The sequence below is a fragment of the Prionailurus bengalensis genome, chromosome D2, assembly GCF_016509475.1.
Source record: "Prionailurus bengalensis isolate Pbe53 chromosome D2, Fcat_Pben_1.1_paternal_pri, whole genome shotgun sequence".
Lineage (NCBI taxonomy): Eukaryota > Metazoa > Chordata > Mammalia > Carnivora > Felidae > Prionailurus > Prionailurus bengalensis.
In genome coordinates this window covers 54,428,863-54,451,927 of record NC_057351.1, presented here as the reverse complement: position 1 = coordinate 54,451,927, position 23,065 = coordinate 54,428,863, and the positions used below count along the sequence as shown (strand labels likewise).

The 23,065-nt window shown below is 48.9% G+C and overlaps 1 protein-coding gene and 1 long non-coding RNA gene across 50 annotated transcripts in view; one reads left to right on the top strand and one right to left on the bottom strand.

The window, feature by feature from the left end:
- SORBS1 (sorbin and SH3 domain containing 1) overlaps positions 1–23,065 on the top strand; it is a 231,573-nt gene that overhangs the window by 119,320 nt on the left and 89,188 nt on the right. For 13 of the 49 annotated variants that reach the window (XM_043597045.1, XM_043597040.1, XM_043597042.1 and 10 more), the window contains exons 5-8: positions 2,116–2,211; positions 4,277–4,405; positions 13,911–13,937; positions 14,059–14,171. In XM_043597045.1, the coding sequence (XP_043452980.1) occupies positions 2,116–2,211; positions 4,277–4,405; positions 13,911–13,937; positions 14,059–14,171 (365 nt within the window). Of the gene's footprint in view, positions 1–2,115; positions 2,212–4,276; positions 4,406–13,910; positions 13,938–14,058; positions 14,172–18,766; positions 19,484–20,131; positions 20,495–23,065 lie in introns of those variants that run through there. The other 36 variants (XM_043597030.1, XM_043597046.1, XM_043597055.1 and 33 more) reach the window with 10 other exon arrangements.
- LOC122493060 lies at positions 17,386–19,830 on the bottom strand. The gene is made up of 2 exons (XR_006299810.1): positions 19,457–19,830; positions 17,386–17,521 (listed from the first exon to the last, which is right to left on the bottom strand). It is a non-coding gene; the product is annotated as an uncharacterized LOC122493060 (long non-coding RNA).

The window sequence follows — 23,065 nt, the reverse complement described above, 5'->3', positions numbered from 1 at the left end:
TCTCGGGAGGTCCATCATCTTTATGGATGTGAGTGCCCTTATCTAGAAAATGAGGGAATTAGATGTTATGCAGTGTTTATTCCTGCTTCAAATTCGGGGTTTTAGTGATTCCATCTGTGCTCATCCCAATACATTTTGTGGTATCAATGAGAGGGGGCAAAAGTCCTGTCATTGAGCATTCAAGTCAAAATGCACCATCTCTCAAAGAATAATTTCAGAAAGTGACCTGTTTGGCCTTCGTAATTTCCTTCTGGTTCAGCCGAATATTCCTCTTGAGACCAGGCAAAGTGTAAAGTCAGGAGGAGCAGCCGGGAAGGGAAGGCATAGAGCACTGGAGGAGATGGGGAATGGGGGGGCCCAGTTGGTTTGGGGGTCATCTCCTCTGCTGCTCTGTGCTCCTTGCCTCCCTGCTTCCCTCCCCGACCACCCCTCTCTCATGGTGTGGGTCCATGTTCTCAGGGCCTTGGACAATCTTACTAAGTTACGCTTGGGAGCATTGAGGGGCAGTGCCTGTGGCATGGCTCCACGGGTGTGTTTAAGCATCCAGTGAGCATGGGGCGGGGTTGGGCCCTGATGCTTAGAAAACCTGTGGGGCCACCAACCCCATCCCCGTGAATTCATCAGTAGAGGAGACTTCAGGGGTGTGGGAGAGGGTGGCAGGTGGATTCCACTCTCAACTCGGTAAGACTCAACCTTCATTTGGAAAGGAGGCAGCAGATGTCACCTGAAGGTGATCATGGCGGCCTGGGGGAACTGAACAGGTCACTGAACCAGGTGCCAGGACATCTAAGCTCCAGCCTCTTCACCTAAAAGCTGGATGACTCTGAGCAGCTCCGAGCCTCTTGCTTTTTCCTCTGAAAATGGTAACAAAAATCCCAGGTGGTCATAAGGAGCAGCCTGTAGGATTGCTGTGAAAGCATCTTAATACATGTAATATTGCTATTATCTACTTAGTTGTTGATGGCCGTATGCTATGTGACCGCCTTATGAAGCAGCAGCATGATGGACTGGAAGGTGAACTCTCCCAAGGTTGAGGTGCCTACATCCCTCCTGTCCCCAGGCAGGCTCGCCTGCGTGATACTGATGCACTAGTGACCATCTTGCTTCCCAAACAGCCTCACCCCCAGTTATTATGTAGATCTGGGGCCATAAGACCTCGGAGTGCTGCTCATTGGGGTGACATTGGTGCCATGACACGTGAGCTCCCATCTCTATTTGCTGCCATTAGGACGAGAGGGTGAGGGGAGGCCCCCCAACAGGCTTATCGTGAGGAGGAAGGTTTAGAGATGTGCCCACCATCGAGACTCCAGAATTTGGGGACACAGGGGGTGCAGGGCAGCCTGCAGATGGAGAAGTATGAGCACCCAGGATATAAGGACACATCCCTGGCCACATCCCAGGCAGCCATCCTGGTTCTCTTACCCACATGCTGGCTGTCAGGATCCTGGGCTGCGTCCGTGGGTGCTTCCCAGAGCCTTGAGCACGCACTGGACACCTGGCAACCTCTTGTCCAGGAAAGGCCGGTTTGAGCAAGACCATCTGCTGCCCAACAGATGGAGGTTCTGATTTGCTCAGGGACAGAGGACCATGGTTGTGAGAGCAGACACAGGACCCCGGAAGTTGTGATGGTGGGGAAGCAGCTGTAGTGTCTGAGAGGACCAGGCAGCTCAGCAGCTTGTTCCCTTCCCTCCTCCGCTCATCTGGGGCCTGAGCCAGAGCTCTCCTCCTCACGGCCCTGCCCCCAGCACAGACACCCCGGCATTATTCTCCCAGGGGCCCCTTGGACGCTGGGTGCTCTCCCTTCCTCTGTGTGCCAGGCCATCTGTGTGTCTGGAAATCTCTTTGTCCAGAGCCTTGGCACATTCCTGCTGTGGCACGAGGCACAGATGAACACTGACCAACTGCGTATGGGTGACGGTGGGAGGGTTCTGCCATATTGGCATGGAACCCTGGAGAGGGAAAGCAGGTTATTTTAAATTACCGCATCTACTGCTCTTCATATTGTTCTTTTCGTGTGGGCGACTTCCTCCTATTGTCCCTGCCCAGTTCCTCAACTGCCTGAGTGTTTCCCAAATGTTCTTTCTGGATACACCATTTACCCTTTTGTGTTTTCAGCAACTGCCGACCCTTTACGTGCACGCTCTATTTCTGCTGTTAAAATAATTCCCGTGAAGACAGTGAAAAGCTCTTCAGGCCTGGTACTCCCTCCAGGTATCTTTTCTTGGGTTTCTTTCTTTCTTTCTTTCTTTCTTTCTTTCTTTCTTTCTTTCTTTCTTTCTTTCTTTCTTTCTTTCTTTCTTTCTTTTATTAGCTTATCATGCATGTTTTTCCTTTCTTTCCTTCTAACAAAGACTCAAAGGCTTAATCCTTATTCCCTCTCACATCCTTGGCTGGTTTCCTTTCTGTGTGTGTGGGTGTGGGTGTGTGTGTGTGTGTCTGTGAGCCAGCAAGTCTGGAGAAGAACTGATAGGTGCCTTGCCCCTCCTCTCTTTAGTAGAAGGGTCAGTCCAGAGGCTAATCATTTACTCTGCCCTGGGTCTTTGGTACATGAGGTATGTGATACATGGAGGTACATGAGGCACGTGGCTTTGCAGAGGGGCTTCCAGCTCCCAGTATTTTATTTAAAACTTCAGTCTCCCCGAGAATGAATGTATCCCCAGAAGGAACCTCTGAGTTGGGCTGAACTTGAAGCAGCTGCCTTAGATACCTAACCTAGATGCACCCCCGTGAGGCTTGCTGGGCCATTTTCCTCCTCAACCCCCGACTTCACCTCCTCTCCAAGGAGAGGGTTGCCCTTCAGCTCTCTGCTCTGGCACATAGCTTCCTTCTGTGCCAAACGGGACAAGTGAGACTGAGGTGATGCTTTATCCCAGTGGGGCTTTCAGGAGTTGGGCAGATCTGGTTATGGACCTGGGAACCTAGGATGGCTGGATTTGTCAGTTTGCTGCTCATCCTTTTTGAAAAGACCATGAATCAGTTTTCCCAGTAGTTTTGCGACATCAGTCACTTATCCTCTTGACAGGGTTGGACAAGTCGCATGCTCCCCAAGGCTGCCGCCTGCTCTGCCATACTTTGTGTTTTTGTGCTTCACTCTCACTGGGAAGAGGTGCTGACGGGGCTCTCTCCTGTCTGCTCTCTCCTGTCACGCAGTGGTCGTTCATCTGAGCTGTTGGAAAGAGGTTGCTGGACTTGGAAAGAAGGAGGAAAGAGGCTTCTCCCTGCCCTGGCACGGGAATGGGGTGGGGTTGATGTCTGAGCCTACATCCTGCCCATCACCCACCTTCGGCCTTACCACATAATCGCAGTCTTGACAATTTTAGGTCAGAGGTCCAGGCCGTGCTGTGAGCAATTTGAAAAAATGAACTGTGGAATTCAGTTCAGCTCTAGCTGCACAGAAGGAAACACGTGCTTTTTAGCACTGTGTGATTGATCTACGTCAGTTTCTGGCCTCCCCATCACTGGTTTTCCTAGGGATGGACATCCAGATCTTCTGAGGTCTGTGTTAAAATCCTTCTCAATGGAATTTTGAAAGATGGCCTGCGTCTGCTGTTAGGCCATTGTGAACTGTAGGAGAGGTCGGGACCCAGGGAAGGCTCAGTGGGGGGTGCGGTGAACACTGTTCACTGAAGGATTTAGCGCTTCTTGTCGTTTTCTTTGGTGTGAATTCATGAAGTTTGGAATGTGAGGCTCTTACCCATGATCTTTCTCCACAGGCAACATATCCTGTCATCATTTCAAGGGTCTTGACTTGCTGATAGAAGATTTTCTTTTCCTTTTCCTTTTTCTTTTTCCAATGGGGAACTGCAGGGAGCAGTGATTCTCCCCAGAACAACTTGATTCCCAATGTTTCCAGCTTGCTCTTTTGTAAGAAGAATGGTCTGGAAGCTTGGAAATCTCTCATCAGCTCTTGCTTGAATTGTGCCTTACTAATTGGTCAGAAGTCTGCTCACCAGCCCAAGCCTCATCTAATAAAAGGAATTAACCTGCATTCATTTTGAAATGTTTTCAGCTGATAATTATAACTTACACAGAACTCATTGTTGCCTCCATTTTCCCCAAACCTCATGACGTGTGGTAAACCTCCGAAAATGGGATTCGTCTTTCTCCTCCACCCACAAATTAATTTTCATTGACCACCGCACTGACCATAAGGCTTTCCATGGCTATAAGCAGGTTCATCTCATTCTCTGGCTGTAATGAGTTGCTAGCTGACTACTGGCTTTAATCCTTCAGGAGCCTTGGATTCAGGCTTCTCTTTTGTGCCTTTCCTTTTCAGACATGGATCCAACGAAAATCTGCACTGGGAAGGGAGCGGTGACTCTCCGGGCCTCGTCTTCCTACAGGGAAGTCCCAAGCAGCAGCCCCACAAGCCCTCAGGAAACCCCACAACATGAAAGCAAACCAGGTGTGTGACCCCTGTGCTGGGGGTAGCTGTTCAAAGTCATACTGGGAGGGAGGGAGGCCCTCCTGCTTTTGCTCAGAAAGGTACGAATTCATCTGCTGCCTCCTAACTCTCCCAGGGGTCCCTAGAACGGTCAACACCTCACTCCATGTGCGGTGGGTGGTGATCAGTGCCCTGAACTAATGGGTATTCACTTGCTTTAGGCAGACGCATAGCAGCGGCCACCACTTTGTTAGCTTTTGACCAGAGATGAGGAGAAACCTCATTAGGGAGCCGATGGCTCTGCAGAGGACAGAGGTGGCTTAGGGGCATGGGAGGGAGTGGTGAGATGGGGTAGAGGGGAGGTTTTGCAAGGCCATCCCCGCTTTTGAGAGCTGGGTGTAACTGGCCAGGCAGGGCTGGGGCAGTAGGAGGGGAGAAGCCAAGGGGGGACTGAGAAGTGCAGGTGCCTGACTGGCCAGGCTGCCAGGAAAACGGTGGGGCAGGGCTCAAGCCTGGTGGGGGTGACCTGGCAGCCAAAGCAGCAGGAACAGAAGAGCAATTCCGAGGCCCCTGCACACTAGGAGCCAAGGGAAACAAAAGAAGCTCCCATATGCAGCCCACCTCCCATCTGATCCATTGTTCAGGGTGTCTAGAGAGTGGTGTTGAGAACTGGGACCTGGGAACCCAATAGATCGGCATTCTACCACCTGTGGCTGTGCAACTGTGAACGGGACATTTCACTGTCTCAACCCTAGTGATCTGTAGAATGGGCTTGATAATTGCACCTGCCTCATAGCATTCCTGTGAGCGTGGAGGATGTAAAGTTTTTGCACTGCCTAGTGACATGGAACAAGCCCTTAGCTGCTATTCGTAGGTTATGATTGTGATTATTTTGACCTCTCTAGAGAGGGTGCTCCAGAGGGCCCTCCCCACTCACCGCCCCCCCACCCCACAAAGTGTTCTGGGCACTGAGAAACACTGAGGTTTCACAGGGACAGCTGGCTTTGTGGCCCCCTGCCCTCCACATGGCACTGGTTCTCACATTGGAGCTGCATCAGAATCACTGGAGTAAAATGACAGGGTGCTGCGTCCCAGGCCAGAGCTTTAGGATTTGTGATTCCCACTTGTAGGCTTGAGGTGGGGTTGGAGGGTTTACATTTCTGACAAGTTCCCGGTCATGCTGCTGCTGCTGCTCCAAGGACCACATTTGAAAGCTACTGCTGTAGGGAAGGGGGATTTCTTCCTTTCTGGATGGAAATGAAGGGAGTAAAGGAATTAGGATAATGTCCACTTCCTTGGGACTGGAGACAAAAGGAAGTGGGACACACAAACTTTTTGGTGCAGTGGGGAGCAGTGTGTTGTGATGAGACGGAATTCTGTAGGATGGGGATGGTTGGTGCCCAGCATCCCGGGTCATGCCCAGGAAACTGACTTCCTGTCCCAGCCACCTATAACCAGCGCCAAGGCAGATGCCCAAGGACGAGGCCAGGCTGGGGTTTGAGCACAAACCCTGTTCTGATAATGTTGCCTCCCTGTGGAGGGCTTCTTTTTCCCTGGTCTCAGGGCAGGCATAAGTGGCTGCCAGCACTATTGGTTGAAAGCAGCTTCTTGGCCTCATATTCCTGAACCCATACCTGAGAAGGTAGGGCCAAGCAATGAAGACAAAATAATTCCTTCCTAAGGCTGGCTTAATCCAGCCTCTCCAGGCCTAACTGGGAAGATCTATCTCCCAAGGATGTTTGAGGAAGAGACAATCCTAAGGGATAATATAAAGAAAAAGACCATACCTACAGCTCATGGCCCAATAAAATGACCTTATCAAGCTCAGGGCCCTTTCTCTGGTGGTAAAAGGTAGAGCGAATGGGAGGAGGAGAGGGTCCTTGAGCTCCCCCTGGTGGTTATAGAGTGGCACTAACATAGAACACCTGCTACTCTTTCGCCCAGTAGTCTTGGGCTTGGGCTTACAGTGCCGTGCAGTGATTTGAGCACTTTAAGAAGCTCTCTTGTCCCCAAATAATTCTATATCCTACGAATTCTGACAACTCACTTGGGTGAAAAAAGATCTTGTTTGAAAACGCAAATACATTGAAGAATTAGGGGATAGCCCAGTCGTGCACACTTCCAAGGTAAAAATCAGTTTTAGTAGATTATTTTCCTCCTGGTAAGTGGAGTTCATTGGCTCCAAGCCAACAGACATTTAGTTAGCATCATCTATGTGCCAGGCACTAAGTAGTCACTGGGAATTGTGGCGAGAAATGGGGAGAAGGGAAGGAAAAGGAGAGTAATTCTAGGTGCATTAGGTGAGGACAGAAGTCCTTTTGCTGCAACAGAGGAGTCTGGCATGGGCCGCTAGTCCACTTCTGTGCTTTCCGACTGGGGAAGCCACACCTTTGAAGACCATGTAAAGTATGAGGGACCTGTGCAAGCTGCTTTCCAAGCTTCCTAGCTCCAAAATGCTCTGTGACCTTGGGAAGTTTGGGGATTAACCTGACACAGAATCCCATTCACTGAGGTCAGATTCGAGATTACACACCAGGGCAGTTTGGGGTGGAAGGAAGAAGCTGGGTTTGAGTAAGGGGAAGAGTAAGTACCAAAGAGGCTGGGATGAGTTAACACTGGAGTGAGGTTAAAAAAGGATGTGACTCCAAGGATGGGACCTCCCAGCTGGAGACCTTTCCTCTTACTGTACTGCTCACAGACCAGCATCCTGCGGACTCTTGACTGGCTGTGTCCAGGCGGCTTCTCAGCCCTCCCCTCATCCCTGCCTGCTCCCTCCGCTTGGGCCTCTGGCTGATGACCTGCCTACCCCGCAGCGGCCTCTAGTCCTGTCACAGGGCCTGGGAGTCCATGGGCCTCGACAAGCCTCAGGCAAACCATTTTCTGCACCATCTGCAGGCAGCCACATTCAGCCCGGACCAGCAGCGCACATATGAGGCAGCGAGTGTCTCTTGCCAACGACAGGGCATGCTTCCTGCTCGCAGTGCCTTCACAGATAGCTGATGTCCAGTAGCGTCCAGCTCCCTCCCTTATCACCAGGGCCAGCATCTGTGCCCCAGCTGCTCTGTCTGCCTTTCTCTGCCTGCTCCCTGGCTTCACCACCTCCTTCCATCCCTGTATATCTACAAGTTGCTGATCATTTGCCCAGACTGGAAGCTCCAGTCTTGTGCTACTGCCCAGCACCTGTGTCCTGGTTTCTTTCCTTACGTGACCCTTTGACACCCGCATTTCAGAGGTGGCTCCTGTTTCCAGTCCTTGCTTCAGCTCCCTCATCCTATGAGACCTGGTCTAGTTCTGCAGTGACACAGCCCTCTGTTGAGGCTCAGCTCTGCCACTTACCATCTTTGTGATGTGGGCAACTCATTCAGCCTTGGCGAGCTTCAGTTTCCTCATCTATAAAATGGGGATGACCTGGTAGAGTTGCTGGGATTCAGTGAGCTCTTTCACACCAAGATCTAGCATGAGCCAGACACACAACAGGTGCTCTTTGATGACAACCATCCTAGTTATGCACATCCGGAGGCCTGTCACAGCCTTCCAGTAATTGCAGTTGGTGGCCTTGAGGGCAGCGGGAATGAAGAACCAGGGCCAGGGGGAAAGTGCATGTGGAAGAGTGAAGTGGCAGGGCTTGGTACAGTGTGTTTGAGGAGCTTGGAGATGTGAACCTGCTGAGAAGGAAGTGCCTCCCCTGGTTGGCTAGGAGGATGGCTGAGGTGCTCATGGAAGCAGTGGCTTTATGAAGGGAGAGAAAGGGATGTTGAATTCCAGTTTGACATACTAAGTTTTGGGGAAAGGGCAGGACCTCTAGGAAGGAGTTTCTAAAAGATATTTGGAAACTTGGAGTTCAGAGTGTGGGTTTAGGAGCCATGTGCATCCAAGATTGGGAGGATGGAGGTGCTGTCTGAGGTGGAGAGTGGTAGAGTCCTAGGAGTTGCCCGGTTTAAACCCACCCTCCAGACTCCTGTCCTCAAGAGGTAGCTCGACTCTGGATTGTCAACCGTGGCTTCCTGACCAGCCTCCTAATCTGTGAATGTGGACCTAGGTTTTTGGGTCAGAACCTTCTAGAAAGAACTGCAATAATTTTAGTGCTGACTCCCTGACTCTGGGAGAGGTATTACCTTATCCCTGCTTCCTTGCCTGGCCATCATTGCCTGGCCAGGTCTGGGTATTGACCTGGTTGGTTCAGGGAGTCTACACCTGTGTGCCCAGGTCAGAGTGTTACTCCAGAAGAGACAGGGAGCCTGATGAACCGGTGAGTGTGATACCAAGCTTCCTGTCTGGTGTAGCCAGAAGGCCATCAATCCCTATGTTCTGACCCACAAGCCAAAATCCAGTTCAACCCCTACATTTTGTTAATTCTGTGCCAGTTGCCTCCAGTCTTTCCTGCCTGATTCTTGACTACCACATTAGCTTTGGGCGTAAATCAACTCATTTCCTCTGGTTTGACTCTTGTGTTTGTGCTCCAGAAATGGCAGTAGCAAAAATATATCATGAGAAAATTGACGTGGAAGCAGTTAAAGACTGCTAAAGACCGTTAAAGTGAGTTAGAGTCCTCTTCTATTCATGCCTGTACAAGAATTAGGGCCAAACAAAGAAGTTGGAAGGAAAAGACTCCACCAGAGAACACCGTGATTTCTGACACCAAATGCTCATTGAAGGGATTCCAAAAAGTACCCTCAGGTTTCATATTTTGCTAGGACTCAACTCATTGAAAGCTGTTCTACTCATATACTCACAGTTATGGTGGATTACAGGGAGAGGATACAGATTAATATCAGCCAAGAGAAGAAGTCCAAAGTAAGCTCTAGGGAAGAAGCAAGCACAGAGACTTTTGTTGACCTCTCCTAGGGAGTCAGGATGCATTAGTTCCTGTCTGATGTAGCCTAAAGACCATCAATCCCCGTGTTCTGACCCACAAGCCAAAATTCAGTTCAACCCCTACGTTTTGTCAATTGGGGCAAGGACAGGACCTCTAGAAAGAAGTTTCTAAAAGACATTTGGAAATTTGCAGTTCAGAGTGTGGATTGAGGTGTGACAGTATGTTCAGGGAACTGTCAATCAGGAAGTTCTCCTGAGCTGTTGTGCCCAGAGTTTTTATCCACTGTTCATGTGGCCAGTCTCACTCTCCAGCCCGAGGGTGAGCTCTTGATGGCTCAAAGTCCCCACGCTGAATCACATTATTGATCTGGCACAAAGATGCTCCCATTGGGATGACATTATGGATTCAGAGATTAATTCCCAGAAGGCAGATGGCAAAGGCCAGATCTCTTTCTGGGTAAGGATAATTATTTACCACACAGCTGGAATAAAGAAATAAACATAAATGAGATTTGGAACACTATTAGATCCACTGGTGACAATTCTTGGGATACCCTCCTAGAATACATCGATTCTGACTCGGTAAAAGTTATCCTGAGATCCTAAGAACTGATCAGCAGAACAGCTTCAGAGCAGACCAAAATGAAATTAGCACAGAATGAGATAAAAGAAAATATCAAGAGGTTGTGGCCACAGGCCAGCAAAGATTATGTATAAAAAACAGATAGAGGAAAAGATAAGACAAAATAAACTGTACTTCTCCTGGAAAGGCTCGGTCTCAGCAGGGCTGCAAAACCTACCTAGAATCCAACTTTCCTAAGCCCTCCTCCCCGCTCAGGGGCTCTGAGGTAACATTTATTGAAAGAAGCATTTTGACAGTCTCCTCAACCACGAGCTAATAATTGATGGTTATGTATATAAAATTTCACCTGCCGCACTTGGATACAAATGGCTGTGGGCTGGTGCCGACCTTCAAGGTTCAGAAGACTAGGTAACAGAGGATGACATACATTGGAAATTCAGCCTTCCTTTAGTGAGGAAGAGAGGAATGCCTAGAGAGGTCCTGGAAATTGCCTTTCCTGGGGCAAGGTGAGGGGAACAGTTTTTGTGACTTGAAATGAGAAGAAAAAGTGGGTTGATTTCCATGGGTATTACCTTCTCAAAGCTGTTTATCAGATGGCAGATGTCAACAACTCTCATTTCTATGTGTGGGGAAACTTTTTTCCCTTACGTTTTAGATTCCAGTTTTACTAATAAGCACATACTTTCTCCCAGGTATTTCCATTAAGTCCTCATGACTCAAAAGAGGTAGATAATACTTCGTTTCACAGATGAGGCTGTCCTGTGCTGTGGGATGTGCAGTTAGCAAGGACTCCAGCTAGACAGTCGGATGCCAAAATGATAGTCCCCTTACGACTAGTGCTTTGGAGGGACAGACTCATCTCCGCTGTCCATGATGCATCTGCTTGTCAGTGTCACCTGAATAGAAGCAACTCAACCAAGAACAAAAGAGCAGGCAAAGTAATGTGCCCCCATGTCCATGTAGAAAGCTCACGTCCTTGGGGCGCCTGGGTGGCGCAGTCGGTTAAGCGTCCGACTTCAGCCAGGTCACGATCTCGCGGTCCGTGAGTTCGAGCCCCGCGTCGGGCTCTGGGCTGATGGCTCGGAGCCTGGAGCCTGTTTCCGATTCTGTGTCTCCCTCTCTCTCTGCCCCTCCCCCGTTCATGCTGTGTCTCTCTCTGTCCCAAAAATAAATAAACGTTGAAAAAAAAAAAGAAAGCTCACGTCCTTCATCAGATAGCCCCTCACTCAGAACCTATTGATATTCAGTGTATGTGCAAATCTAATACATTTGACAGAATGGCTCGACAAAGGTGGGCTAGAAATAGCTTAGGAAGGTGGGACAGTATAAGTTGATGGATACAGGGTTGGGGGGAACCATTATCATATTGTGTTACTTCGTGCTTGAGGGCCTGCCATGTGCAAATAAATCTCTGGGCCAGGAATCTGGATGGATGCAACAGTGAGTGTTAAAATTGGTCACTTTTAGGATCCTTCATATGCCTGATCTCTGGATCTTCAGCAACCCTGTGGTGTCCATGGAGTAAGGATCCTATTTTATAGACGAGAAAAAGAAAGTTCAGAGTGATTGGCAGCCTGCCCTTGGTCACAGAAGCCAGAACATTGCAATAATGTGCATAAAACTCAAATCCTATAAATTCCCCAGCTATGTGGTTGGGAAGAGAAGACAAATACCTGTGAATTATGCATAAGGGAGTAGCAAAAATGTACCCAGCAACCCACTAAAAGAATACATGACAGAAACGTTATAAAAACCTCTGTTTGGGGGGCCCCTGGGTGGCTCAGTCCGTTAAGCATTTTGGTTCAGGTCATATCTACAGTTCATGAGCTCAAGTCCTGCATCAGGCTCCATGCTGAGGTTGGAGCCTGCTTAGGATTCTCTCCCTCTGTCTCTGCCCCTTCCCCATTCTCTTTCTCTCTGTCTCTCAATAATAAACTTAAACCCTCTATTTTAGAGGGGAAAAGAAAGCAAAAATGGGTACAAAATAGTTAACAGTTAATGAGAAACAGTTTTCCAGAAAAACGATGTGTTTCAAATGTTCCTTGTATCGTGGTTTTCAAAGTATGGACTGTGGACCGGCAGCCTCAGCATCACCTGGGAAACATGGTAGAAATGTAAGGCTTCATCTCCCATCCACTGAGTCAGAAGCGCTGGGGGTCGGGCCCTCCAGTCTGTGCTAACAAGCACGCGGGTGATTCTACTGCAGTTGAACTGCTGTGCAGGGGTGCAAACCATTCGAAACCTTTACCTGACACTTTGCCTTTTGTTCCCACACCTTTTCTCCCACCTCCTCCCTGGAATGTAGGTGGTTGGGGGGGGGGGGCGGTTGGTGGCTGTGGGTGGTGGGCAGAGTGCTGCACTAGCTTCAGGATACCCAGGCTGGCTGCTTTGCATTTCCAAGCTGTGTGATGTGGGGCAAGCTGGCCTCTCTTGTCCTCGTCCGTGAAGTAGAGTGATCACCCACCTCACAGACTTGTCGTGTACACTAAATGAAGTACTAGATAGGACAAAAGTGACTAACGGTGTCTGGCCCTTCGATGGTGTTCAGTAACACTGGTAAATCTCCACTCGACATCTGGAAAGCCCACCTCTAGTCCTTGAGGTGGGGCTTGGGTTGTGACAGCTGCTGTATTAGTCCCTCTTTATACCGCTAGAAGGTAAGAGAAGAGTAGGCAGGACACGGGGCGCCCGGGTGGCTCAGTGGGTTGAGCATCCGACTTCGGCTCAGGTCATGATCTCACAGCTTGTGGGCTCAAGCCCTGCGTCGGGGTCTGTGCCGACAGCTCAGAGCCTGGAGCCTGCTTCAGATTCTGTATCTCCTTCCCTGCCCCTCCCCCACTCGTGCTCTCTCTCAAAAAATAAATTTTTTAAAGTTATTAAAAAAAAAAAGTAGGCAGGACATGAAGAAGGAGTTAAGGGTTTGGCTAGTTCAGGGGGTTGGCACACTATGGCCTGCAGGCCACATCTGGTCCATGCCTATTTTTGTACAAAAAATAGTACAATGGGAAAATGGTTCAAAGGAAAGCACAAGAGGAATAGTATTATATGCATGTGAAAATTCTGTGACATTCAAATTTCAGTGTCCACAAATAAAAGTTCTTTGGAATACATCCACACTCATTCATGTACATGTTATCTGTGGCCACTTTTGTGCTAGGATAGCAGGGTTGAATAGCTGCGACTCAGACCATATGGTCCGCAATCCCTAAAATATTTACTGTCTGGCCCTTGATAGAAAAAGGTTGCTGACCTCCGGGCTAGGTGGAGGGCAGAGCATAGAGACGAGGTGATGCGGAAGGTGATGATGATAGCTAGCAAACATTTACTGAGCCCTGGCAGGCACTGTGCTAAGCATTTCTCCTGCATTATGTCATTTAATCCTTATAGCAACACTTAGGAAGCAAGCATATCATTATCCCCACTTTTCAGATGGGAAAATAGGCTTAGAACTTGCTCAGGGTCACAGAGCCCATTGGTGGTGGATCCAGGATTTGAGTTGAGGTCAGGGTGGTAGCCAGCCACAAGGGGACATGGGTGGCTTGTCACGTGATGAAAACTCAGGGTGATTAGATTTTGAAATGTTTATGTGGCTCATTTAAATGGAAAGAAGGAAAGCAGGCAGAGGAGGGAAAAAAAAGTCCTTATCACAGCAGATACCTCTGGGCTTAAATCATGCTTTCCCCCTAGCCCCAGCTGCCAGTAGCCACAGAAAAAGTGCTTATCTACTTCTCCCTCTCCGGAGTCAGTTAATTAAGCCCAGCCTGCTAATGAGGAGAGGTCATTCAGAGCCCACATCAGGGATGGAGAAGGGGAATGGGAGTTACTAGGGACAGGGCAGGGGAGAGTTCTGTTGCCTTTTTGTCTGTAAAATAAGAATGTCAAGGAACAATTGTTTCTTCATTACTGTGAATGTGAGCCTTGTGTTTTCAAAGGTCAGCGCCTGTGAGCACATCATGGTTTAGAGTGGGTTCCTATGGTAATTAGGCCATCGTGACTGAGGGCATTTTGTGTCAGGCCACGGGGTGCTGGGTTTTCCTCTTTCTCTGCAGTACATGCTTGTTTCCTGCGAGTGTAACCATTTCTGTTTGCCCCTTTCTCTTGTTTTCATCCTTTCTGCACCACACGTAGTTCTGGACTCAGAGAATCCCTCAGCAGGTATGGTTTCTCTTGCATTCTTTCTGCCCCTGCCTTCCACCAGGGACTTATATGAAAGGGGAACCGGGGAGTGTTCCCTGTGAGTGAGGGGTTTCTTTCTTTTTTTCCCCCCATCTCTCAGATGAGTGGAGGCTCTCTTCCAATGCTGATGCCAATGGAAACGCCCAGCCTTCCTCACTTGCTGCCAAGGGCTACAGAAGTGTGCATCCTAACCTTTCTTCCGACAAGCCCCAGGTAGGCCTGTGCCCACGGGTGGGGTGGGGACTGGTGAGTGGCACCTGTTCTTGAGTCTTTTAGCCTGCACTCATGACTTCCTGCTTGCCCAGCTGAATAACGGACTGGGATCTGAGCCACACTTTTGGCTAACTGTGGAAAAGTTCTGCAAGGACCAGAGATAGAGAAAAGTGGGGGCTCAAGGACAGCAGAGGATGAGGATGATCTATACCAGGGGATAGGAATTGTGAGCCCAATGTTTCTAGGTTTGAAATGTATGTGGAAATGTTCTGAAAGAGGGAATGCATTTAGCCCTGAGTAAGGGGGAAGAGTCTGAGCCTGGTGGGTTAAAAACTCTGGAATCAAAGAGTGCGCTCTTGTGTTTATTGCATTTATTTGCTGTAAGAGTTCCAGCAACTCTAGGCTTACAGATCACGGTCGGGTAGCTGTGGCCAGCCCCGAACCCAGTGGCCCAGAGCAGGCAGACGGACGTCTGAATGGCCGGAACAGCACAGCCTCAACTGCCTTGTGCTGATCTGCTAAAGAACACACCAACCGCCGCCCCAGGCCCCGCACAACTTGGAGAAGGGATCATTTTGCCTTAAGTCTTTCCCCTAAGTTGTTTTCCTGATCTGTCTTCCTTCCTCTCCCTGTCACTACTCTGCCATTTTGATGAAAGAATAGATCCTGTTTTAGTTTGGTGAAGAGTGTTTTACAGAGGAGTAACATCCGTGGGATGGAGCCATCCTTTCTCTTAAAGGACACTGTACTGCTCCAAAAAAATGTGGTGGGAATATGTTCCTCATGTGGTCCCCGTCCCTGGGCCTGCCTTGCGCGAAGGTGCTCCCAGAATTCACCAGGAGCCTGGGCATTCCAAATGCCGCCCCGGATCCCACCCCACTTGTCTGATGATCCTCTTGCTCCTGAGGGCATAAGGTTGCACTGGCCCCTGAAATGGAACCAAGTCAGAGAGGACGTCTTCCTTCCTCTCTGCAGACCCTGGCTTTCCGGGCTTAGAGGTGTCGCCGAGCAGGCCCGCTAAACCTTCCCGCCATGCTCGCCTCCCGTAGGCACAGCCACGTGCACGCAAGGCCACTGGCTAGAACCCGAGCTGCAGGTGTGCCTCATGATGCCCTTATAGGACACAGCTGTCCAGTAAATGACTTGCCATCAATGTTCCATTTCCAAGACCTTCCCCGGTGTGTGAGTGCGCTGCCTGTCTCTCAGAGACAGGCTTCTGTCTCCGCAGTCTCAGGCGTGAATAGAGCTGGCTCTGTCTGAGTTAGGAGATGGTGCTGATTAATTCAAGGCAAATGTGGAAGCACATCTTCCTCCCCTATCAGTGACGTAGTTCAAAGGCTAACTCGCTCCTTCCTTTGGCTTCTTAGAGAGCTCTTCTGAAGAGATAATTTTGAGAATGTGAAGTAAATAAAAATTTCTCTTAAATACATTTATTTACTACAGCTTTACTGAGCATTCACTGTGTTCAGATCAAGATGTTAAACATTGCCCTCAAGGAGTTTATAAGGGTGAACTTTATCATAATGGTGAATTTCCTATCATATCGCCTACAGATAGCATATTTTCTTATTTGTCACTCTCCAAGAATTTTTTTTTTAACTGGGGTGTCTTAAAGAGAACCTGGCAAATTGCTGATATGGAGGTTTTGTTCTGTATATTCAGTGTACAATTGGCCACCCAACTTTCAAGAACCTTTAGGTCATACATTATTTCTTGGATTTGTTTTCTGAATGCAAGAATGATTTCTTGTCCATAGAGCCATTGCCAGACCTGTAAGTACTATGCTGGCTTAGACAGAACCAAGTTGGGCTGGGCTGGGGACTGCCCCAGCTTAGTTTCAGATGAAGATAGCTCTTAGAGCCCTACAGGCCTGGCATCTCCTTTTAAGGAATGAGTTGGGGTCCAGGAGACCCAGGGAGCAGAGGGGAATCCTGTTTTCTGGTGCTCCCAGATGCTGCCTTTCTTTCTGCTGTCCTGGACCTGCTGCTCTCCTCACCTCTCGTAACGAGGAACCCGGGCTCCCCTCTCTCTGGCAGCATCATCACGGTGGTCTTCAGTGGAGGCGTAAATGGGCAGTTTCTGGAACTGTATAAGCTAGGAACATATCTGATTCTTCAAGCAGCTCCATTTCTTCACTGCCCCCACCTTCTACAGGGATGAAGGGAATTTCATTAGTAGCCAGCTAGGCAGGAATGGAAGCTGCCTCTGTAGTTCGTACAGTGTTTACAATAAATCAGAAAGTAGTTCCTTCCATGTAAAATGACAATGCCTATCTCCCTCCTTCTTTGGGACAGGAAGGCCTTTGGCTCAGGGTGAACTGTCAACACTCTGGGGAGGCATCTTCTCTACAGGGTCAAAGCCCTGGGAAGCCTTGTGCCTGATGTCATGCAGCCCTGGCACCTTATATGGCCAAAAGCAGATTAAGTTAAAAACTCACTGAAACCTACTTCTATCTTTGGACAAGAAGAATCACATGTGGGACACTGGAGCTCAAAGTAAAAGTAACTCTGAGCTGAAGTCAAAATTGGCTTTTGCTTCTCTCCCTGACAACCACCACTCCACTCACCCCCAGTCCCTTTGGTGTGTGATGGTTCAAGTGCTTTATTTGTAAAGAGCATTATTCGGTTTGAAACATGCCCCAACCTCCCCAACCTCCGGTGTAAGTTCACTGGAACCAAGTATGTCCCAACTGGAGGGTTTTACTCCTGCTAACTACTGAAGAGGGGTCATTCGTTTTGTATTTTTGACTGGTCCACATGGCCTCATTCCACTGGCACTGTCTTGGGCACCCTGTGGAAAGGATAGGCATCAAGTTAACCTAGGATATCCAAATTGTTTCTCCTCAATCCAGGTTATCTGTAGCTTGAAAACTGAGTTTGTTATGAGTTGCTTACTGTTTATGGGGTTGATCTTCTAATCCAGACTCAAAAAACTTGATTTCTTACCTAGTCACCCTTGTTAGTATCCCTTCCCCTTGCTAGCTGCACTCCACAAAAAATAAAAAACAACCCCCAGATAGACCCACACCCTTGCACTCTCCCGGCTTTTGGTCATAACCCATTTGCTAAGTATTGACCAAACTTACTATGCTTCACCAGTGCAATTTAGATGATGTTCTGGCTTTCTAGTACTGGGCTGTCTTTGAAGATAGGAACCCGTGAGGAAAATCTAGGTGTCTTAGCTTAGGCTGCTGTAACAAAATCCCATAATCAGGTGTCTTAGACAACAGATATTTATTTCTCACAGATCTTGAGGCTGGGAAGTCCAAAACCAAGGTGCCAGCTGATGGGGTTCCTAGTTAGGGCTCTCTTCCTCACACATAGACAGCCACCTTCTCGCCGTGTCCTAACCTGGTGGGGCAAGAGTGAACTCTAGTCTCTTTTTATAACGACACCGATCCCATCATGGGGATCCCACCTTCATAACCCCATCTCCTCTCCCACTTACTCCACTTCCAAACACCATCACTTGGGGCTATGGGTTCATTATATGAACTTTGGGGGACATACACATTTAATCCATAACACAAGGAAAATAAACTTTCCTCATTTTATGGTCTAATTTCCACTGATTGCCAGATGGTTCTCATTGACATGAGGGTCATTCTGGAGATTTACTCCATTTCCTCTGCCCCACTGAGACCTAAGGAGGAGCTAGGAGCTGTATTGAGGGAAAGGGAATGAGATGTGACCTATACCTTCCTCTCAGCCTGGAACCAGAGCTTTGGGCTTAAGCCAGGAGTGTGAGGCTGGGCACCCACTGTGGGATTGTCTGTGCCCGGTGGTGGGCTGGATGGGAGTGGGGAAGGGGCTGGAATTTGAGGAACCAGGCACAGTCCAACTCATTAGGCAAATCAAGTGCTTCATTGCCTGGTCCCTTTGTTCTGTGTGCATCAAAAATGGGAGACTACATGCTTTTAATCTCATGCCTGTCTTCCTTCTAATAATTAGTTCCATCAGATTGTTTCCTCTGAGAAAAGAGCACATGTGGATTCTAAATCCTGAGCATTCTCTTCTTGGTGAGCTTTAATTGGTTATGCTTATGGAATTGAGCACTAAATCTCAGTGATTCAATTAAGACATCTGTCTCCTGTGAACACAAATAAGGATGATTCTTCCAATTCCCTATTTCCTAAGGGAAGAGAATGAAAGACATTCGAGTGTTTCAGTGAACTTAAACTTTTAGAGCTAAGGGCATGGAGAGAAAGATCTTTGAGGAAAGGTGTGGGGGCTCTGGGGCCTCTTGCCCTGGCCGTGAGCCCGCGGGCACCCTTCAGTCCGGAGGGCTAACAAGGGGTGCGGTCAGCCAAGGATGGCTGTCAAAGTGGCTTAGCACGTGACCGCTCCTGGGCTGAGATGTAAGAGAAGCAGGCCTGCCTGTCCAGGTGAGTATGATTTAGTCCTTGACTTTACCCGGAGGAGAAATGTAGGGATCATGAGGACTCTAAGCTCAGGGTTTGCTTAAAGACACGTCAAGAATTGTTTTTCTTCAGATCATGTTATGCTATTTCTAATGGTCATCCTTCTTTCCATTTCCCATCCTCTTTCTTTCTTTGTTCCCCATTTTGATACTTTCTCTTGAAAATCATCCTGAAGGTTCTCTCTCCCCCTTGGCCTCCTCTCCCTAAAGGGGACCGCTTTGCATGGCAGCCCCCCACCATCCACAGTACCTCCAAGGACTCCCTCTACCTGAGCTCACCCAAGCCTTACGTCCCCCTCAGCACCCCCAGCCAACAGAGCCCCTCACGACCCCAGCCCGTCTCCATCTCCCTGGCAGCCAGATCCGCTGCCAAAGGCGTGGTGCGTCCTGGGTCCTTGCTTCCTGGTTCCACGTTCCCTAGTGCTTCCTCCCAACCCCGGCACCACTGTGTGGCCACCAGGACGGTTTACAGTGAGAATGTGAGCTCTAACCCACGTCATAAGGCTGTTGGGAATAAAAAGGTCAGCAGCTTATATGTACCTTGTTTATCCAATAACATTTGCCGGGTGGCAGCGCAAAGCTCCTCTTGTGTTGCACCTGACCCAGCCACGGGCACTCCCTTGGAAGCTGCAGGCGCTCGCGCACAGGCTCCCAGCCTTGTCTCCCACGCGGCTGGCACGGGAAAGCCACCCTCTGCTCCTCCTGGCCCTCCCAAGCTATTCTTTGACATCCGTAAAGATGCCACCATCCGGGGCGAGAGTCCTTCCCTGTGCACTCGGCCTCCGTTCCCGGACGCGGTGAGACCACCTGTGCTAGGCCCCCAGCTTTCCTCTGCTCCCGAAAACCGGAAGAGAAAAGAACCTTACCTTTTGCAGCCGTGTTATCCAGCCAAGGCAAGGAATTAGACATGTGTGTGTGTCTTCTACACCATCTCTTTCGAAACTCCTGCAAAGCAGCTCCCTTGTTTTCTGGGCTGCCCTCCCCTCCCTTTCCTCGTCTACACCGCTGCAGCTTGAATCCCAAATTCTTCTCTCTAAACACCTCGGCACAGTCCTCTCTGTCCCCCTCTCTCTTTTCTGGTAATATGTAAGTATGCTGGAGTGTGGGATCCATAGACTAACAACATGGTGAGTTATGGAATGTTTATATCTTTTCACAAGGTGCCAAAGAAATTGTATTGACTCCCAAGCTTTCGGGCTCTGCAAGCAGTTTGGGGGCTAAACACAGCCTGCCTGCCTGTTCTGTTGTTCTCTGTCTCTGTCTCTCTCTGTCTCTCTCTGTCTCTCTCTCTCTCTCTGTAAAGTGTTAAAAGGATTCAAAAATAGAAGGATGGAGAGTAAACTTGGATGGGGTTCCCTCTGTGTCACGGAGTGTCAGGAGGCCAGCTGGCTAGCACGGACGGTCTCATGTACTCTGGAGACGGGCACCGATTAAATATTTCTCAGAGTACATCACTGCATGTCCAGTCTCAACTGTTTAAATATGGAATTCCTTCTTCCCTGCCATGCCTCTTTACATAACGACCCCCTTATTTCCTACAGGATGCCACTCTCTCCAGTTCAGCCCAGCCTGAGATAATAGTTGTCCCTCTCTACCTGGTTAATACTGACAGAGGGCAAGAAGGCACTGCCAGAACTCCAGCATCTCTGGGGCCTCTTGGCCCCCCAAGCCCGGCGACCGCCCCTGCCGGCTTACCTCTGACCTTCCCGACCCTAGATGATTTCATTCCCCCTCGTCTGCAGAGGCGACCCCACCACAGCCAGCCGGCCAGCGCTTCTGGCCCCCACCCCCCCGTTAGCCAGACCCCGCCATCCTTCTCACCACCTCCTCCGCTGGTCCCTCCGGTACCGGAGGACCTCCGCAGAGCCTCGGAGCCTGACCTCACGGGAGCTGTTTCAAGTACCGTAAGCTTGCTGGAACCCCCTCCTCAAAGCCTTCCTGAATGTCTGCTCCTGGCAGCGAAAAACCCCTTTCTCACTGAAGTGCTAAGTTCTGAGGGAAGTGTCCACCGCCACTGTGCTTGTGTGGTGACTGTTTGCTTTCCCCGGAGTGCATGCCTCCCGTGCGTGTTCATGGTTCTCCTGCAGCTGCTCACAGACCCCTCACGTCCCTCTTCCTGTCTGTCTTATTCGGAATGCACATCTTCCTGAAAGAACTCCGTTTCCCTCAGAGAACCTCTGTGGCCTTTCCTTTGGCTCGTGATGCTCTTGAGAGGCCAAGCAGATGTGGTGTTGGAGAGCTGAGGAGCCATGTGGGAAAGCCGATGGCCGGCAGGTTCCCCACCAGGGAACAGTGAGCCTCCAGGGCTTTTGTTGATTTAGCAAGTAAACAAACTCTTTTATATGCAGCGATGGCAGAGAATGGTTAAAAAAGAGAGAGAGAATGGAGTTTACTGGAGCAAATGGATCTAAAAGCCTTGCACAAACGTTGGGACTGTTTTCTCCAAAGGCATATAATTGCTGGGGCCCCTGACTGGAGGCTCCCAGGGGCCTTTGTGACACAACGTTGCTCCAGGAGTCGTGTGAAGGTAAAGAGCCCCGATACCTCAGGCCCCATCCTGTGAGGGACGAGTCCCCATTGTAGGTAGGAAAGCCCAAGTGGAAAAGCTGAATCAGGGTACCCAGTCTTTTCTCTCCTCAGGAGCTCTGGGAATCAAGAGAATCTGTGAGAACCTCAGAGTAAATTGTGAGATGGGGTTGCATGGATCTACTCACAGGCCTGTGGGGTACAGTAGGACCAAGTATGTTAAACTTCTGTTATAGTGCTTCCCTTGGAGAGAGCACTCAACTGTCAGCTACGTTGCCGAGGACTTGCCCTAGCAAGTGGGGGCCAGAGTTCTTAAAAGTAAGCTAGTGGCTAATTAGTTAACAGTTAATGAGCTCCTGCTGTGTTCTAGGCATCCTGCTAGATTCCATAGGTACAACTATGAACAGCGTGCAGCCCTTGCTTTCAAAGGGGTTTTTTGTGGATAGCATATTGGTTCTCAAGCTTAGCACACATGAGATTATCTAAGAGGCAAGGAAGCTGGTTTAAATTGTCAATTCTAGGTTATACTCCTAGAGTCCTGGAATAGGTCTGCAGAGGGGCCTAGGGCTCTGATTTGATCAGGCACATCCCAGGGATTCTGTTGCTGAGGGTCCTCGGACCACAGTGGGTCCTGTAATTGGCTGATGAAGGTAAATTTTCAGTAACATCCCTGTGGCTCATTGAAGCCCTGTGGCTTCAGTCTACATGACTGATGCCAGTCATGTAGAAAGCAGGAGAACTTTTTGGCTTATAGGAGAATTTATAGCCAGATATCAGGCACCCCAAAGCTGGGAATGGCTTCATCCTGGTCTAGGACTTCTTCTCAGATCTCTAGATGCAACACAATGCAGTTAGGTCAGGACTCAACTGAACATGGCCCAGGGGCTTTAGATGTCCTTCTAGCTTTGAGCTTTGCAACTCAAACCTGTTGGAGGAAACTGCTAGACTGTTCCTAATGCACTCCCCTCACCCCAGTGCAGCTTACAGGTGAATTGAGAAGCTGCTCTTGTTATAGGTGGTATCGATATTCTTCCCTCTGGCACAGAATATTTCTTCTTGAGCAGCATATAAAGTGAGATATTTTTAGTGTCCTGGTATCCAATTGTGAGTATTTTGTTGTATACTCTCAAATTTATCACCTTTATAGATCTAGATTTTCGTACTGAATTTTGTTTCAGGTATGCCAGGACAGATTAGTTAGGACAGTTTCCTCGATTTCTCAAACCTGACTGATCAGCCTGATAAAGACTTGCAGGGGAGACTTCAGTTGGCCTGAGAACTTCTGGTTTGGCCCCAGGTAACAGGTGAAAAAGGAAACCGCTTGGGATCCTCTACTGAATGAGAATTGTCGAGAAGAACAGGAGCCCCTAGGGATGGTGGCCAAGCCACAAGTTGATATTTGCTCAGTTTCTGCAGCTATTTAAGAGTGAGAGGGAAGAAGAAAATTCATGTTAATTGATCCACATTCTTTTAGTCAATAGCCATTTTTGTGATGTTCCAGAAATAAGCCTCGTGGCACAGAATAATATTTGTGTAATACGAATGTTCACATGATCCATCCAGACACCACAGTAGGCATTTATACTTTAAAGAGCCATATGCGTGATTTTTTTGGTGTGTTTCTTGGGTGGATTATGGCCGAATTTTCATGAGTGTGTCATTTATCTTTATTAAATCACTTAGGAAGCAAATTAAGAGCAATTTTTTTCTATTTTACAAATGAAAAAAAAATGGAGATGAAGCACTTTTGAACAAGATCATATTGTGCCTCTCGAGTCTTGGGAAGATTTTGTTCACTAAACTGAGCTGTTGCTCATAACTAACAGCTGCAACGTCAGGGCACTTCCCGAAGATTTGGAATGACCAAGCCAGTGTGATCCAGGAAGCCCCTACTGTGTGTCAGGAGCTGTCCCTGGTCCTGACACACTCTCTCTTGATGCTCACATGTT